The sequence below is a fragment of the Capricornis sumatraensis genome, chromosome 12 (assembly GCF_032405125.1).
Source record: "Capricornis sumatraensis isolate serow.1 chromosome 12, serow.2, whole genome shotgun sequence".
Taxonomy (NCBI): Eukaryota; Metazoa; Chordata; class Mammalia; order Artiodactyla; family Bovidae; genus Capricornis; species Capricornis sumatraensis.
The window spans coordinates 30,298,509-30,315,339 of record NC_091080.1 but is presented as its reverse complement, the minus strand read 5'-3'; the positions used below and the strand labels follow the sequence as shown (position 1 = coordinate 30,315,339).

At 44.5% G+C, this 16,831-nt stretch overlaps 1 protein-coding gene across 3 annotated transcripts in view; it reads right to left on the bottom strand.

Annotated features, from left to right (window-relative positions):
- Nucleotides 1-1,617: 1,617 nt before the first annotated feature.
- The window catches only part of RNASEH2B (ribonuclease H2 subunit B), a 67,505-nt gene continuing 52,291 nt past the window's right edge, over nucleotides 1,618-16,831 (bottom strand). For all 3 annotated transcript variants that reach the window (XM_068984535.1, XM_068984533.1, XM_068984534.1), the window contains exons 9-11: nucleotides 15,965-16,007; nucleotides 4,422-4,502; nucleotides 1,618-2,009 (exon numbers count right to left, since the gene is read on the bottom strand). In XM_068984535.1, coding sequence (XP_068840636.1) covers nucleotides 1,902-2,009; nucleotides 4,422-4,502; nucleotides 15,965-16,007 — 232 coding nt within the window. In that variant the 3' untranslated portion in view covers nucleotides 1,618-1,901. The remainder of the gene's footprint in view (nucleotides 2,010-4,421; nucleotides 4,503-15,964; nucleotides 16,008-16,831) is intronic.

Below are 16,831 nucleotides of genomic sequence, written 5' to 3'. Positions count from 1 at the left end.
CCTCCAGGAGGTCTTCCTTGACCCAGGTATGGAATTCACATTCTCCTGCGTCTCCTGCATTGGCACGCAGGTTCTTTTCCACCTGGGTAGCCCTATGGAAAGATATTCCTTTACTAAAGGAACATTGTATGATCACTAATAGATGATGAAAGATTATTTGACAAAATTCAATACCCGTTCATGATTCTGTTCTCAGTGAACAGAAGAGAACTTCTTCAGCGTGACGAGCACACCTCTCGCCTGGATCTTGGTTTCTAAACACCATTCTTTTCTAAAAGGAACCCTGACTCCTTAGGAAAGAGGCTGATTCCAGGGGTTGGTTAGGGAAAATACACAAAGAGCCTGGGATACCCTCTTGCAAAAGAAATAATGAAGTATTTAAAAATGATGGAAACATAGCAAAAAGATACAGAGGCCAGCTTGAAGGGACTCTCAGTGATCCTTCTGGGACACTATGAGGAACAGAATATTGTAATTTAACTCACTGGATAAAATAACCTACAAGTCCATATTGATATTAATTCATAAATGAATAAATAAATGGAGTGCCAACTAAATGTAAAAGGAATAAATATGGAAGAAATGATGGAGTTGGAAAAACTGTTAGCAGGTTTATTTTAAAACAGGTAAGTGAGTGTAGGATGAGGAATAGAATACTTCTAAGTCCCAGAGTATTTGCCCACAAATTACTTATTAACTGCAAAGAGAAAAATAACATTATGGTGAATGACCCTGGTGGACACCACCTTAATTAAGTGATTAAAGTTAACATCTCTAGTATCGTGTCATGTGACTCTTGACTTGACATGGTGCATTAAGAAAGACACAGCATTACTTCTGTGGGTGCTCAAAAGGTAATCTAATCAAGAGGATACACAAGGTAAACCGTAAGGGCCTCGAATAAAACGTAATTCTCAACTTGTAGGTTGTGTGGGTTTTTCTTCAACTGACATTACTAATCAGGAAGATATAAGTTAAAAGTCACACTAACATGCCTTTTTTTCCTCCACTAACTTGCAAAGATACTGTTCAAAGCTAATAAGATAAGAACTCATACCATCATTTGTTAGAGTGCAAGATCCTATAACCTTTCTGTGAAATATAGTCCCACAAGTATATATTTGAAAAACTTAGTTATGAATCAGCAAGCCTACATCTTAAAAAAAAGAGGGCCATGATTATTAAATAGTGAAACACTCAAATAATTAAAAATTACTGTCATTAAAAAGTATATTTATGAAGAACAGTAGTCTAGGAAAATGCTCATCAAATGACATCAAGAAGAAAGGTTATAAAATTACTACTATAATTCATTTAAAAATTATTATAGAAGAAAATACATCATATTATCTTCAGGTAATAAATAGTTAGGAGATTATATTTTCTATTTTATAGTTTTATCTATTTTCTACAAAGAACATATATTCATAAAAAAGAATATATTAAACAAAAGATTTACCAAAAATTAGTAGTTAATCTGATAGTCGTGTTATCGATCTCTATCTGTATACTGAAAACCATATTGCCATAGCTACCATGTGCAAAGTGGCATAAAATAACAAGCACACACCCAAACATTGTCACATGTCAGTTTATTGAGGAATCTGTGATGCTAAAGGTTAATTCTACTCACTTGATTGTTCTTCATGGTGTCAAATAAAACTCCAAAGGCTATAAGCCATGATGTTTCACAATTACTTTCCCATATTTTGTTCAGGAAACACAAAATTCAAATACAAAGAAATGTTCAAGTGAATCTGAAAATTGGCCTCATCCTACCTTTTTTCAAAAGGTGGTAATTAAGGGTTTGGAAGTACAGTAGCAAGGAGGAAGGATGAAAGTGGGACATGAAGAAGGCAGGTATTTTTGCTCAATTTCACTTTCAAAGGTTCAGATCTTTCCTATTTTTTTTTAACATGTTTTGCACCAAAAAAGGAATCAATACTTTTCATTCCACTCTTGTCAACTTTAGCCAAAGCCTTCTGAGCTGCGGTCATTTTGCTATTTTTCTGTTAATGAAAATAAGAGAGAAAAATCATTACAAATGTAACACTTACAAATCACACATGCAAATCAGACAAGACCATGCATGTCTCAAGGTTCGTTCAGGGAGGTAAGCATGCTGCTAAAAACATGCCTCATCAGGAGTGACTCTTTATAAAAGTTCTGATTTCTGCTCAGAATTCATACCTGAGACAAAGTACGTCAACAGGCAGGAGATAAAACTGCTGCCTTCTAAGGAGTGGAATGTTACAACTGATGGTTTACTTGTGGGGAGAAAATTCTGGAGGGTGCATTAAGTGCAATAACACAAACAATGGAGCTGACACAGGCAGCGATTGTCAGAGGGAGGAATTATAGCCTTGTATTACCACGTGATGAATAATTCACAGCCTGCTACCATCTGACTTCATTCAGAGGCTCTCTGGGACACCAAGGACAGAGCGGTTACATTCACAAGATAACCTGTGCTGCACCAGGACCAGCAGGATAGCGGTCCCTTTTCCTCCAACCACGAAAAGTACCTTCCGAAAAGCTGACTCCAAATAACTGCCTTTTAAAACTCTGTTTCTTCCTGGTCACTGTTTTTGTTTGGTTTTGTTTTGCCATGCATGTCCTATAACAAAGCACTGGCAGAAGGGAAACAGCAGCTGACTGCATGTACTTCAGCGTTCAACAGAAGCGTAAGTGATGGGAATCAGCAAAAAAGAAATCATCTGTCTCCCGCGAGCTGTGAGACAAAGTCACTGCCAAAGGATCTTTTAAGGGCACAGTCAGTATATGATCCCTGGAAACTTGCTTCTTACATTCTGTCTCTTATAACTTACTAGGCTTATGTTTTGGCTGGATGGCGAAGAGGGACACTTTCTCTGAGACAAGTTATCCTCTGTCCCCTGCACTTCACTCACATCCTGGTTCAACCTCTTAGTTCACTGGTGCTGTGCCCAAGGTGACACACTGGGAAACAGCACTTAGAAGGGTGGGGCAGAAATATTCCTCACGGAGAAACTCAGAAACATCCCTGCTCACAGAAAGCACTGACATAACCAGCTATTTAGTCAGATCTCAAGTTGGATTATTCCCTGATATGCTATGCCTAGATAAATTACGTGTAAAGAATACAATTTTTAGAAACCATAAAACCTAAGGGAGAGCAAGTATTGCTAAAATCTAAGTAGAATTAATTTATCTTGGGGCAGGCAAGGTCTAAACCTAAAAAAGATGAGAAAATCATTAAAAAAAAACTTCGATATTTAATCCTCAGAAAAGCTTAAAAAACAGTTCAAAAGTTGAATGAAAAGGCTAAAAAAACTGGAAAATGATTTGTACTTGATATGTCATGAAAAGTGTTAATAGCCTTAATTTAGATCGAGCTCTTACAAATCAACAAGAAAAACATTACTATCCTAATGTAAATTTAGGCAAGAGACATGAACTGAAAACTAGCAAAACTGCAGACAGGCAATAATCATTTGGAAAAACAACCTTTCTACCCAAAGAAATGTAACCTAATTAGACAGGCAAAATTTTTAAGAATAAAACCAATACCCAATGCTGTCAAGACTGTGAGATGAACACTCATCAGCAGTAATGGCTGGGAGGATAAATTTCTGCTACCTTTTTGGAAAGCTTCTTAGCTATGTATGTGTGTCAGTAATCATGGAAAGAGCTCATGTTTTCTAAGCCTTTACTCTTAGTTTTAAATTGTGTCTAATGAAACAGAGATGCAGACTGTAAGTAAGAATGTTTTATCACTTCATTTAGACAAAAAGAAGCAGAATAACATGTGTCCAAAAATAGGGGAATTAAATAGATTATATTCTACATGGTGAAATAAAATAACAGTGACTGAATATCATGAGACCATTTATAATTTTTCAAAGAAAGCTTAATGACATCAATATTTTTACAATACAGAGCTAAATGAAAAGGGCACAACTCCAATACATATGTATGCCAATTCTGAAAGCTACATATGTATTCATAATGATGTGAAGGATAAAGCTTAGTAAGGAATGTTATGAAAATATTTGCTGGGTGATTGCTGAGTTATGTGTTAATAATTGTTATTATCATAATTTCTGGGAAGCTACTAGGCAGTTGAGTTGACAAAACATTACCTTTGAAGCCTGTTTCTCTGCCCCACCCTACCACTCTGGATATACTATATTACGAAGCTTAGGCACACTCTTGCTCATAACTCTGCCTTTCTTTATCTGTAAAAAGGTCTTCCTTGCTTGATACTTTCATTGTCACTCACAATTTTGAAATAGTTCTAAAGTCACTGAAACTCAAGTTTATAATTCTTCATGGTTAAAACGATAAAATCACAGTCAAGCATGCAATCGTTCCTGGAAGTCCCCACGCAGCAGCATCAGCCATGGGATTCAGGAGTATGCCACTAACACCCGGACACGTACCTTTACAGTCTTGAAATCTTTGGAGTTAAACTTAGTGTAATCTTCTTTTGCGTTTACGGGCTCATCTGATAACTTTGCTTTCTGCAATGTTAGAGCAGTGAACTGTCAAATGTCACTTTGACACATCAACCCATTAAAAAAAAACAACACACCACCAAACGTGAACAGTTTGGACCCCTGTGGCGGCCGAATGGAGCTGCAGACTCTGCGGAGCGCTGATTCTTTACAAGTCCCTTCACTTTTTGCCACTTTTCTAGGAACGTTCTAAGCCAGATGACCCTTCCGAGAAGCAGCTTTGGTGGTGAGAGGGTGTGAGCAGGCAAGCCCATGACCCAGTCCTGAGGTTGTCTAGCAGTATGATCACATACTACAGGGACGGGGGGCATCTAGATGAACGCTGACTTCCAGGACAGCGTAAGGGGGCGCATACAGACACACAGATCAAAGAAGAGAATTTCCTTTATGGTGGCCAGGGGTCCAGCCAGAACCCCCTTTATTCACCTGCAGGACCAGTGTGATGTCCATCTAGGAGTATGGGAACAGTATTCTTATTATTACCATCTTTGTGTCCTTTCAGTTTATCTCATTTTATCCACGTAAGAACAACCTTGCAAAGCAAGCAGGCAGCAGAGGGAAGCACAGCGGTTACGTGAACAGGCTCAAGGTCGCCTAGCGGAGGACTTGAGATCTCACATTTTGTTACAGGTGCTCTTTGCATGGGACCCAATGCAATAAAGTCAGCTGTTACCTCCTGCTTTCACCTTTCACATCAGCATTTTGCAATCAACACATGTGAGAATCAGGTCAAGAGCTAGACTGTGGCCTTTATGTTCATAGTATAGCAGGAATCGCGACATGCTTATTTCATAGAAGGCACATGGCAGGCAGGTGAGTCTTGATGTATAACATGGGGAGCTGACTGCACTGGGATCACAGCTGGGACTCTCTACAGATTTTCAAGCTCTTTGTGGAGACACTGATATGATCCAACATAGACCCACACTAGGAAATGCAGGCTTGTTCCCAGCTCCACTTTTCTCACCAAGCCTTCACTAAACAAAGAACTGTAAAGTCGGAGCTAGAAGATGCCACAGCGCATATATAGCATGAGTGGGCAAAATGACACATCCTGAAATTCTTCACCAGCATACCAGTGAATATGCTGGGAAAGCATATCACCTGTAACACCTTAAATTTCTGTTATTTAAAAGACTGAATCACTGTAGATTTAGGGGACTGCTTCAGAAGAAATAGAAAAGTGGTTCACAAAGACAGCAACAACGCATCTGACTAAATGGGTACAGCTCTGGAAAGAGAAGGGCAGATAGTAGACAACACAGGAATTAGTGCTGAGGTTGGTCTTATCATTCCTACAAGTGATTTGCAAAGAAAACTCAGCCACACTCCCACATCCACTGACTGTATTCAGCTCTGTGAGCTGACACTGGCAAAGTCAAAAGACAGAAGAAGTGAGGTTTGGAAGCTGGCCTCAAAATAGGCAAACTTAAGAGTTATAAAATAATGTGAACCATATTAAGGCAAAAGAGATGCAAAGATACCTAATGGCCACTGGAATGTGATTTTCTGCAAATGATCAACTATATTTCTGTAAGAATCAAGCAAGTCCTGGACATAGATGGGAAATTAATAGACATTATCCTACTCTTGTTTAAACTACGGTACATCATTTGGTGCAGTTTGCGATGTAAACGCTAGAGCCCCAGGAAGACACAATAGAGCAGGACACCTTAGAAAGCAACTAAAATCATCCAGAAGATGAAGCTGAGATGTAGGAGAAATCTGGGCTTAGCAAAGTACTGCCCACAGGCCACCTGTCTGTTTTTACAAGTGAAGATTTACTGGAATACAGCTGTACTGGTTCATTTATGAATTGTCTGTGGCCGTCTTTGTGTGGCCAGAGGGTAGGTTCTTGTTTTGTTGCAGAAAGACTTTGGGAGATGAGACTCGGAGGCCAAGTAAGCCGAGATGTATTGAGTGACAGTACCCTCTCAGGAGGGCATGTGGGCAGGCTCAGGGGACACAGCGAGGTCCTTTTGGCAAGCTGGTTATATGGGGTGTGCAGGACTGGGAGGAAGGAGTTTGGGGGGTAATTTCTGGGTTATTGTCCCAGCTCCACCTTGCAGAGAGGAGGAGGAGTTTCTGCCCTTCTGTGGTCTTGCTCGGATATGTCATGGCACCGGTGCATGGTGGGCACTGCTCTGTGCAATGCTAATTCTGTTGTAATGTGGGCACAGTGAGCGAAAGGTTACATTCAGACCAGAGGTTCCTGCATTTCTTTCTTTGCCTCTGGGACCTTGTTCTCACAAGATGTATGGCTTCCTGTTGGCTCGGAGGGTCCCACTTTTCTGTGTTTGCTCCAGGACCCCTGTCATTGCAAGATATATTACGGTCACCTGACCCATGCCTCCTTCTCTGCTCACGTCTGGCTAACGGCCTGCTCTAACATTTCCCTTTTCAAGGAATCTGAGCCCTTCAGATATTTTTAAGAGGGTCCATGATCCGTCTTCTGGAGCTGCCTCAAGCTGAGCAGGGGTATTTGTGCCTGCCTGCGGGGCCCAGATCACCTTGCCCTCTATCAGAGATGAGGTCTCGGGGTCCTTGACAGTGGCAGAGACAGAGAGTGCGGGGTAGACGGAGGCTACAGCTCTGTCCCACGGATGTTGGTGATCCCCACTGTCATGAAAAATGAGTTGAAATCCCTGGTGTATCATCATCTGTAGGTGACACAGTTTTAACCAGAAGAAACGAACTTAACAAGTAAGTTAAAAAGGGATGGGCCCCCAAATCAGCAAACCCATTATTGTGATCAGAGGTCCAAGCAGGGGCAGGAACCAGGTTGTATTTGGTAACACCCCTCTGACTGCAGGCCAGAAGGGGGTGGCACAGGGGTCACCCTTCCTGAAAGTGTGTAGCTTTGGGCCTGTTCGTGTGTGCTTTGGGCACCTTCTTCCACCCGGCCAGGGGTGTTGATGTCGGTGCAGCACAGTTTACTGATTGCTGCACAGACGCTCCCTGTTCAGCTGGGAGATAGTCCAGGGCTATCTGTTCTCCATCACTACATCTGCTATGGAATTAAGGGATCCCCCGTGATCCTGGCCAGAGTAGATAGAATATCTGACAGGTTACAAAGTGCTGCCCCAAGGTAGGTAACCTGCCCCCCATCCCCCCATGAAATCGCCTGTTGAGTTTGGCCCCAATTAGTTAGTTACTTAGTGAGCTCACCAGTTCTGGTGTCCACCAAAATATCGGAAGGAACAAAGGGCCTACCTGCGGCCAGTCATTCCAAAGGGGCTGAGCCATAGCCCTGTTTTGGGTGCTGCCCTGATTCTCAGGAGGGCTGTGGGTAAAAGCTTTGTCCACGGTTCCGACGTCTCTTGACAAAGTTTAGCCAGGGTTCTTTTTAAAGTTTGATTTGCCTCTTCCACTTTCCTTGACGACTGAGGCCTCGAGGCCTCCAGGCAAGTGCCCAGGGCTGGAGAGACTAGTTGGGTGACCTGAGCCACAAAAGAGGGACTGTGGCCACTCTGTAAAGACCGTGGAAGTCTCAACTGAGGAGTTATTTCCTTAAGTGATGCCTTTATTACCTCCTGGGCTCCCTCAGTCTTAGTTGGAAAGGCTTCTACCCAGCTGGTAGAAATTAGGGGATACCACTGGCTGACTGGAGGCCCCCCTCCCAAAATGTGAGGCAGCCGGAGGCCACTGGGCCCAACTGCTTGGAGAGAGATGCCATCAGCCATGGGACTGGTCCCACCTTTGGGGCAAGAATTCCCAGGGCTAATTCCCTGTTTTTCTGGGGAAAACAGAGTAAAGAGCTTGTTTAGATCTGGAATCTCTAGGGCTGGGGCATTAGTCAGAGCCATTAAAAACATTTTCTTTTTTTTGTGGTACAAGTCACATAATATAGAACATACTATTCTAACCATATTTAATCTCTGTACAGCTCAGTGGCACTAAGTACATTCACATTCTCTCCATTATCCAGCTCCCAAATTCATCTCTCTAAATGAAAACTTGGTCTCCATTAAACACCAACTCCCCATTCCCCTTCCCCACCCCCTCCACCCCCTGGCATCTACCAATGTACTTTCTGACCCGATGAATTTGACTATTCTAGGTACCTCATGTAAATGGAATCAAACAGCATTTGTCTGCACCTAAAGTATATTGGTACATATTAAAAAGCAGAGACATTACTTTGCCAACAAAGGTCTGTCTAGTCAAAGCTATGGTTTTTCAGTAGTCATGTATGGATGTGAGAGTTGGACTATAAAGAAAGCTGAGTGCTGAAGAACTGATGCTTTTGAACTGTGGTGTTGGAGAAGACTGTTGAGAGTCCTTTGAACTGCAAGGAGATCCAACTAGTCAATCCTAAAGGAAATCAGTCCTGAATATTCACAGGAAGGACTGATGCTGAAGCTGAAGCTCTAATACTTTGGCCACCTGATGGGAAGAATTGACTCATTTGAAAAGACCCTGATGCTGGGCAAGATTGAAAGCAGGAGGAGAAGGGGATGACAGAGGATAACATGATTTGATGGCATTAGCAACTCAACGGAGGTGAGTTTGAGCAAGCTCCGGGAGTTGGTGGACAGGGAAGCCTGGCGTGCTGCAGTCCATGGGGTCACAGTGTCAGACATGACTGAGTGACTGAACTGAGAGTATACTGGAAGGCACTTTTAAGGTTAACTAATCTGATCAAATGCTCCTGTAAACTGACCACCCAGACTACAGGTTCTGGGTCTAGTCCCTTCAAGTCCTCACATAACGGCTTAAGCGCAGTTGCTCACTCGTGTGCAACTCTGTGACCCCATGGACTGTAGCCTACCAGGCCCCTCTGTCCATGGAATTTTCTGGGCAAGAGTACTGGAGTGGGTTGCCATTTCCTTCTCCGGAGGATCTTCCTGACTCAGGGATTGAACCCAGGTCTCCTGCACTGCAGGCAGACACTTTACAGTCTGAGCCACCAGGGAAGCCCCTAAAGAAAGTGAAAGTCGCTCAGTCATGTCTGACTCTTTGCGAACCCATGGACTATACAGTCCATGGAACTCTCCAGCCCAGAATCCTGGAGCGGGTAGTTCTTTCCTTCTCTAGGGGATCTTCCCAACACAGGTATCGAACACAGGTATCGAACCCAGGTCTCCCACATTGCAGGCAGATTCTTTACCAGCTGAGCCCCCAGAGAAGCCCAAGAATACTGGAGTGGATAGCCTATCCCCTCAGCAGATCTTCCTGACCCAGGAATCGAACTGGGGTCTCCAGCATTATTGCATGGTGTGAGACAAAACCCAGGGACCCAAATCCTTCAAAATCCAGCCACTTCTAAGACGATTCTGAGCTGTCCCTCTGAATGCGGTGGTTGTAGGTGGAGGACTGCTGTTAAAGGTGCACTCTCCTGTGCTTAGAACATGTCCCAGGAAGGTGACTCTCTGGGAGGAAATTTGGGCCTTCTATGGGGATATCCTCTGAAGCCAGGAAACTGAGGATCTGTGCAGTGGTTTGATCTGAGGCTTCCTTCAAGGGACTGCAAATAACGAGGCCAACTATGTATTGTAATAATGCCCCCATCTCTAATTTAAATGCCTGCAGTTACTTCACTAGGGCTCTGCCAAGTAGGTGTCAGCTGTCCCGGAATCTCTGGGGAAGGACAGTTCAGGTATACTGTCGGGTCACACTGGTGTCTGGATCGGTCCATTCAAAGGGAGAGAGGTACTGAGAATCAGACTGAACAGGTATAGAGAAGGAGGCATCTTTAAGGTCAAGGGCTATAAACCAGGCCGCGTCCTCCGGGATCTGAGAAAGGATGGAGTACAGACTGGGATGATTAGATGGAGAGCAATCACAACTTCACTGATGAGTCGAACACCTTACACCGTTCTATATGCCCCATTTCGTTTGAGGACAGGCAGGGCTGGAGTATTACAAGGAGACTGGCATCATACCAAATGCCCACATTTGATGAATTTTGAGATCAGGGTCTGAGGCCCTGTTGAGCCTCTGGCTTTATGGGGAACTGACACCTAGAAGGCAAGAAGATCCCAGCTTCCTTAGCGGTGATTTTTAACGAGGTGGCAAATCTTGCCCATCCTGGGATTCTTTGGTCTGAGGTCTGTGGATCTGTGCATTTTCCAATTTCTGGGGAAAATATGGGCTGGACTGTCTGAGTCTTGTATGACGCATAGTTCAGCCAGAAATAGGCCCTGATTTTCATTTTCAGGCAGAGCAAAAGTTGCCCCCAAGGCTGAGAGAAAGTCTCTTCCCAATAATGGGCTAGGGCACTCAGGCACGACAAGAGACTTATGAGCTACGATGGTCTCTCCCCAGGCACAAGTCAGAGTGGGGGTCAACCGTTTTCCTTTCGGCCTTCCTTCTACCCCAACAACAGAGCAGGTTTCAGGGACAAGACGCCCAGCATGAGAAGCGAGGATGGAGTATGCGGCTTCTGTGTCCGCTGGAAACTGGACAAGAGTACCTGTCCCGTCGGTGGTCCCCCACATCCCTCCCATGTGATGGTGGCTGTATTCTGAGGGGCCCTGGGAAGTCCTGGATCTCGTCAGTCAACCACGGCCGTGACTGACGTGGGCGAGTTCCTCGCTTCCTTCAGAGCTGAGGGCTTCCTCTTGTCCCATGGCCCATCTTCCTACAGAGTGAGCCTCGGGTAGAGGCCAGGACCTATTTCCTGGGCGTTCCCCGCTCCAGGGTTTAGAGTTCCCACTGCTGAAACAGGTTCCTTTACCTGGCGGGGGTCTTCTGGGAGCACCTCTGCGGTGATCAGGAGGAGGGTTACGTCTCGCCCTGACGGCTGCTGGAGGTCTGGCCTGCCAACGGGCCCTTCTTAAGTCAAGCTGCTGCTTCCTCTCTTCCTCAGCCTGGACTCTACTGTCAAAGACACTGGAGGCTGCATCATCAAAAAGGCTGAGAGGGGTATGGGACCCCAAGGCGAGCTGTTGAAGTTTCCAATGGATGTCGGGGACCAACTGGTAAGTGAAGTAAGTTGCAAGCACAACACATCCCTCGGAAGTGTCTGGTCCACATCCGTATACTTTCTGAGGCATCTACCAACCGGGTGGGAAACAGGGTTCATTCTGATCTTGGGTGACCTCTTCAACCCTATCACAGCTGACAGGTTTAACTGTGCACCATCTCGGCCCTTCAATGAAGCAAAGGGTTGTGCGTGCTCTTCTAGGGACACCAAGTTGGCCTGGTTCATAGTCCCACTTGGGATCAATCAGTGGCATTGCTGTCATGCCCATGGGGCAGTAAGTGGGTTAGATGATACATAATTCATCATCAAATGCTTGAGGCTGTGCCCAGATAGGGGTCTTTTCCTCAGGGGCACAGCAGTGGGAAATGACAACATTCAGGGTCCTTTCAAGTAAGGTGCAAGGAAAGAGTTAGCTCCCAGAATCCTTCGGTGAATGGGCCCCAGCCTAAGTGAGGGCGGCGCTGGCTGAGGCCAGACAAAGGAAAGGGGTACGGACTCTGGTATCTCCCTGAGGTCTGCCTACTGCTTCTCAGGGGTCGGGGGTGAGGGGGCAAGGGCACTCTGCTGCACTTCTTGCACGGGAGAATAAAGAGGATTACACGGTGCTGGAGGGGTGAAGACGGTGAAAGAGTATCAGGACGTAGGTGCTTCTGTCCAAGATTTCTTTTCCTCCAGAGATGCTACCAGAGAGGGTTTTTATATAATCTGAACCAGTCCCAACTGACAAGCTTCCCCAACACAGGACATGCATAGCTCTGGATTCTCTCTTAGGGTCATAAACATTAGGAAACTCTATCCAATTTCCCTGCCTTTTGCAAAACCTAATCATAGGATGGTATTATAGTTGAGGCTTCCATTTTCCAGCCAGACTTTCTTGTCCTCAAGTTTACACTGGGGCCCAGCAGTATTACAAAAGATGAGCTTTTCCTGTTTTAAAAACTTGTCCCCGTGAATGAAAATGCACCCCAGGGGTGAATCCTCGGGGATGGAGAGGAGGCTTCCCGTGAACCTTCAGGGAGAGGGCTCCTGTAAAAGAGAGGAGCACTACCATTCGGGGGCCCATAAGGGGCCCCTCTGTCAGGACTGGCTATAGGCACCTAGTCCTGCCAACCTTGGCCAATGTGGAGGCAGCGGCCACGTGGCAACCCTGCCGGTCTCAGAGTCCCGTGACCCGTGTCCTACCGCGTCTTCACACCCCATAATTGCTCTCATAATGCTGGGCCTCCCTCTCCAAGCTTCATGGGTACCCTTCTCGGACAAACCACTTAAGGAGTTTTTCAACTCCTCTGAAGTGCGCCGGGCATGCGCTTCCTCCAGATATTGGTCCCTTTGTGGCTGAAACATAAGCCACTTCCGCCCTCAGAACAACCCCAACTCCTCTGCCTCTCCCTGGGATCGGCTGTGACCTTTCCTTGTACGTACGGGCTTCCCAGGCGGCTCAGGTGGTAAAGAATTTGCCCACAATGCGGGAGACCTGGGTTCGATCCCTGGGTTGGGAAGATCCCCTGGAGAAGGAAGAGGCTACCCACTCCAGTATTCTGGCCTGGAGAATTCCCTGGACTATATAGTCCATGGGGTTGCACAGACTCAAACATGACTGAGCAACTTTCATTTTCCTTGTATAGATATTGCCTTGTTTGTGGCACACTCAGCCAACCAAGTAATCAGAGGAACCCAGGTGTAACCATCAATACAGACCACACACCGGAAGGCACTGGGGCTGCTATTGGTTTGGTGTGTCCCCATGGCAGGGGATGGGGGCAGCTTTGCCTCCCTTGAGGCAATGCTCTGTAACCTGTCAGATATTCTATCGACTCTGACCAGGATCACGGGGGATCCCTTTATTTCCTAGCAGATGTAGTGATGGAGAACAGATAGCCCTGGACTATCTCCCAGCTGAACAGGGAGCGTCTGTGCAGTAGTCAAAAAACTGTGCTGCACCGACATCAACACCCCTGGCCGGGTGGAAGAAGGTGCCCAAAGCACACACGAACAGGCCCCAAAGCTACACACTTTCAGGAAGGGTGACCCCTGTGCCCCCTTCTGGCCTGCAGTCAGAGGGGTGTTATCAAATACAACCTGGTTCCTGCCCCTGCTTGGACCTCTGATTGCAATCATACTTCTATTGACTTTTGGCCCTGTCCCTTTTAACCTGCTTGTTAAGCTCGTTTCTTCAGGTTACAACAGTGTCACCTACAGATGATGATACACCAGGAATTTCAACCCATGGCAACCCACTCCAGTATTCTTGCTTAAAAAACCCCAAGGATGGAGGAACCTGGTAGGCTACAGTCCATGGGGTCGCAAAGAGTTGGACACGACTGAGCAACTTCACTTTCTTTTCTTTTCATGACAATGGGGACCACCAACATCTGTGGGACAGGGCTGCAGCCTCTGTCTACTCCCCACTCTCTGTCTCTGCCACTGTCAAGGACCCCGAGACCTCATCTCTGACAGAGGGCAAGGTGATCTGGGCCCCACAGGCAGGCACAATGCCCCTGCTCAGCTTGAGGCAGCTCCAGAAGACAGATCATGGACCCTCTGATCCTTAAAAGATTTGAAGGGTGCGAGGCATGGGTCGGGTGACCACAAACATCTTACAATGGCAGGGGTGCAAGGGGGCAAACAGAAAAGTGGGAACCTCTGAGCTGACAGATCATAAGTCTTGTGATGACAAGGGACCTAGCAGCAAACAAAGAAATACGGGAACCTCTGGTCCGAATGTAACCTTTTGCTCACTATGCCCACGTTACAACAGAATTAGCATTGCACAGAGCAGTGCCCACCATGTACCGGTGCCACGACAGATCCGAGCAAGACCACAGAAGGGCAGAAACTCCTCCTCCTCTCTGCAAGGTGGAGCTGGGACGAAAACCAGGAAATCAACCCCTCACCCCCTCCCCCTGGGTGAATATTCCACCCAGTCCTTCACAGCCCATATAACCAGCTTGCCAAAAGGGCCTCGCTGCAGCTCCTCTGAGCCTGCCCAGGCTCCCTCCCTCCTGACAGTGCACGGTCGCTCAATAAACCCTTTGCTTTTTTTAAAATTTTTTTACTTTACAATACTGTATTGGTTTTGCCATACATTGACATGAATCCACCACAGGTGTACATGAGTTCCCAACTTTGAACCCCGCTCCCACCACCCTCCCCATATCATCTCTCTGGGTCATCCCAGTGTACCAGCCCCAAGCATCCTGTATTCTGTATCGAACCTAGACTAGCGATTCATTTCTTACATGATAGTATACATGTTTCAATGCCATTCTCCCAAATCATCCCACCCTGTCCCTCTCCCACAGAGCTTACTTCACCTCGAATCTCATCTGTGAACTCTTTGTGCAACAGAAAAAGAACCTACCTTCCAGTAACTGCATCGAAGGCTAAATCCTTCAAGGGCAGTTTTAGATCTCTCTGTTACTAAGGAAGACAGATATTTGAGAGAAAGAAATATGCCTCGCTTTTGGAAGGAGAAAAAGAAGAAAGAAACAAATATGCCTGTTACCTTAGTTAGAACAAGACAGCTATATTTATGTCCCCTGGTGCTGCTGTGGGTCTGTCCCAGATCTAAAGATAAAGATCTTACATCAACTGCTTCCTCCAGTGAGGAAAAGATGAACCTCCTTGGACAATTTGCTAAAAACGGTCCCCAACTAACAATGGTGAACTTTAAATTTGATGCCCTTTCCTAAAAGTCAAAGTATTGAATGTTTTTAGAACCATCATCACCTAAACAGTATACAAATGAAAAACAACAACAACAAAAAATCCTGAGAATGTTGGCCACCTAGAAGGCAGGGAAGAAGGAAAGTTCTTTAGCATCCGTGTTACATTCATTCACAAGGTACTCATCATTTTGCCTGCTGGAGAATGGTGGCCTCACGGATAAGCTGGTGCGTGTGTTTATTTCCTTGTGTCTGAGCAGCACTTACTAGTTTGCAATCAGGCCCGGACTTAGGGATGCTACTCTTTGCTCTCGGGTGTGGTCTGTGAATGGCTTCTCTACTCCCTGTATCTGAGAGTCCACAGGGCAGAGGAGCTGTGGGTGGCAATTTGAGAACATCTGGCAGAGGAAAGGTTTTTCACTGATTCACAAACTGCGTTGATCATTTCGAGTATAGACAGTAAAGTGTGGTCATCCTTGCTCAAAGAATTCTGTGTTGCAAAAATCATGCTCTATGTACCTCTGTGCCTATGACAATTATATTTGGCAAAGTGAGTTTTATTTATAGAGTTTTCCTAATGATTAATGAAGTTAATTATAGGATCTAGCTCACGCAAGAAGACTTAATTTTAATTAGATTCTCTAATATGTCAGTGTAGATATTGAGTTAGAACCAACTCTTTCTTGATTTTCATAGCACCTTATTTATGATTCACCTAGAATCCATGAAAATAAAAATACTGATGGAGAGCAGTATAATCTTGATTCCACATAAGGTGAATTAAGATGCTTTAACATATACTAAACTAAATGTATGTGGCAAAAGTATACTATTTTTCCAGGTGCTCCAAAGATATTTTAGTCACAGTTTCTTACCTTTGATGGAGGGTTTCGCACTGAAGCTGGAGGTTCTGGAAGCCTGAGGAGTGAAAAGTAAAAATGTGATTTTTCATAGACAAGCAAACAGAATGACCGGGCCAACTTAAGACTTAGTAAGTCCTGATTTCATCTAATAGTTTCACCTCCATATATCTTACTGTTCGATCACCTCGTTATAAAGAGTGAAATTTTTCTAAGTGAAAAAAATGTGCATTTAGCTATTTAATTCTCTGTATTGGAATTCTGGTTGCAATGGAATTGCTTTCCTTTAGTCTCTATAAATATGTATTCTGGTATGTATTTTTTCACCATAAATGATGAATCTAGCATATATTTAAAAGTGAAAATTATTCTACTGACAAAAAGTCACAGGAACTTTACTTTTCTATTAAAGAAAAGTTTAACTGACACATCCTTCTCTCAAGTCTTTAACTGAAACTTTAAAATTTCAGCAGAGAAGAATCTAAAAAAATAATGGAATACAAAGATATCAAGTCTTTAACAAGATAAGCAGGTACAAAGAGACTCAGGAAAATAATAAACAGAAGGGTATCTTTATCAATTCAGGGCAAGCTTTCAATGTACTATATTATACTACAGAAACCAGATTCCACTAACTGTTCTTTAAGTAGGACCAAAAATACAATTTGCTAAAAATGCAACTATAGCTATTAAAAAGTCATTTTATTCCCATGTATCAGAGGAGAAAATTATTCTAAGAATCAGGAAAAGCTATTAGATCATCACATATATGAAATTTTAACAGTAGTTGCTAAAATATAGAAAATAAACACATCTTTTTCAGCCTCAAGTAGAGTTTCAAGTGCTGGGCATAATAAAAATACCTAGGGAACAGCTAATGAT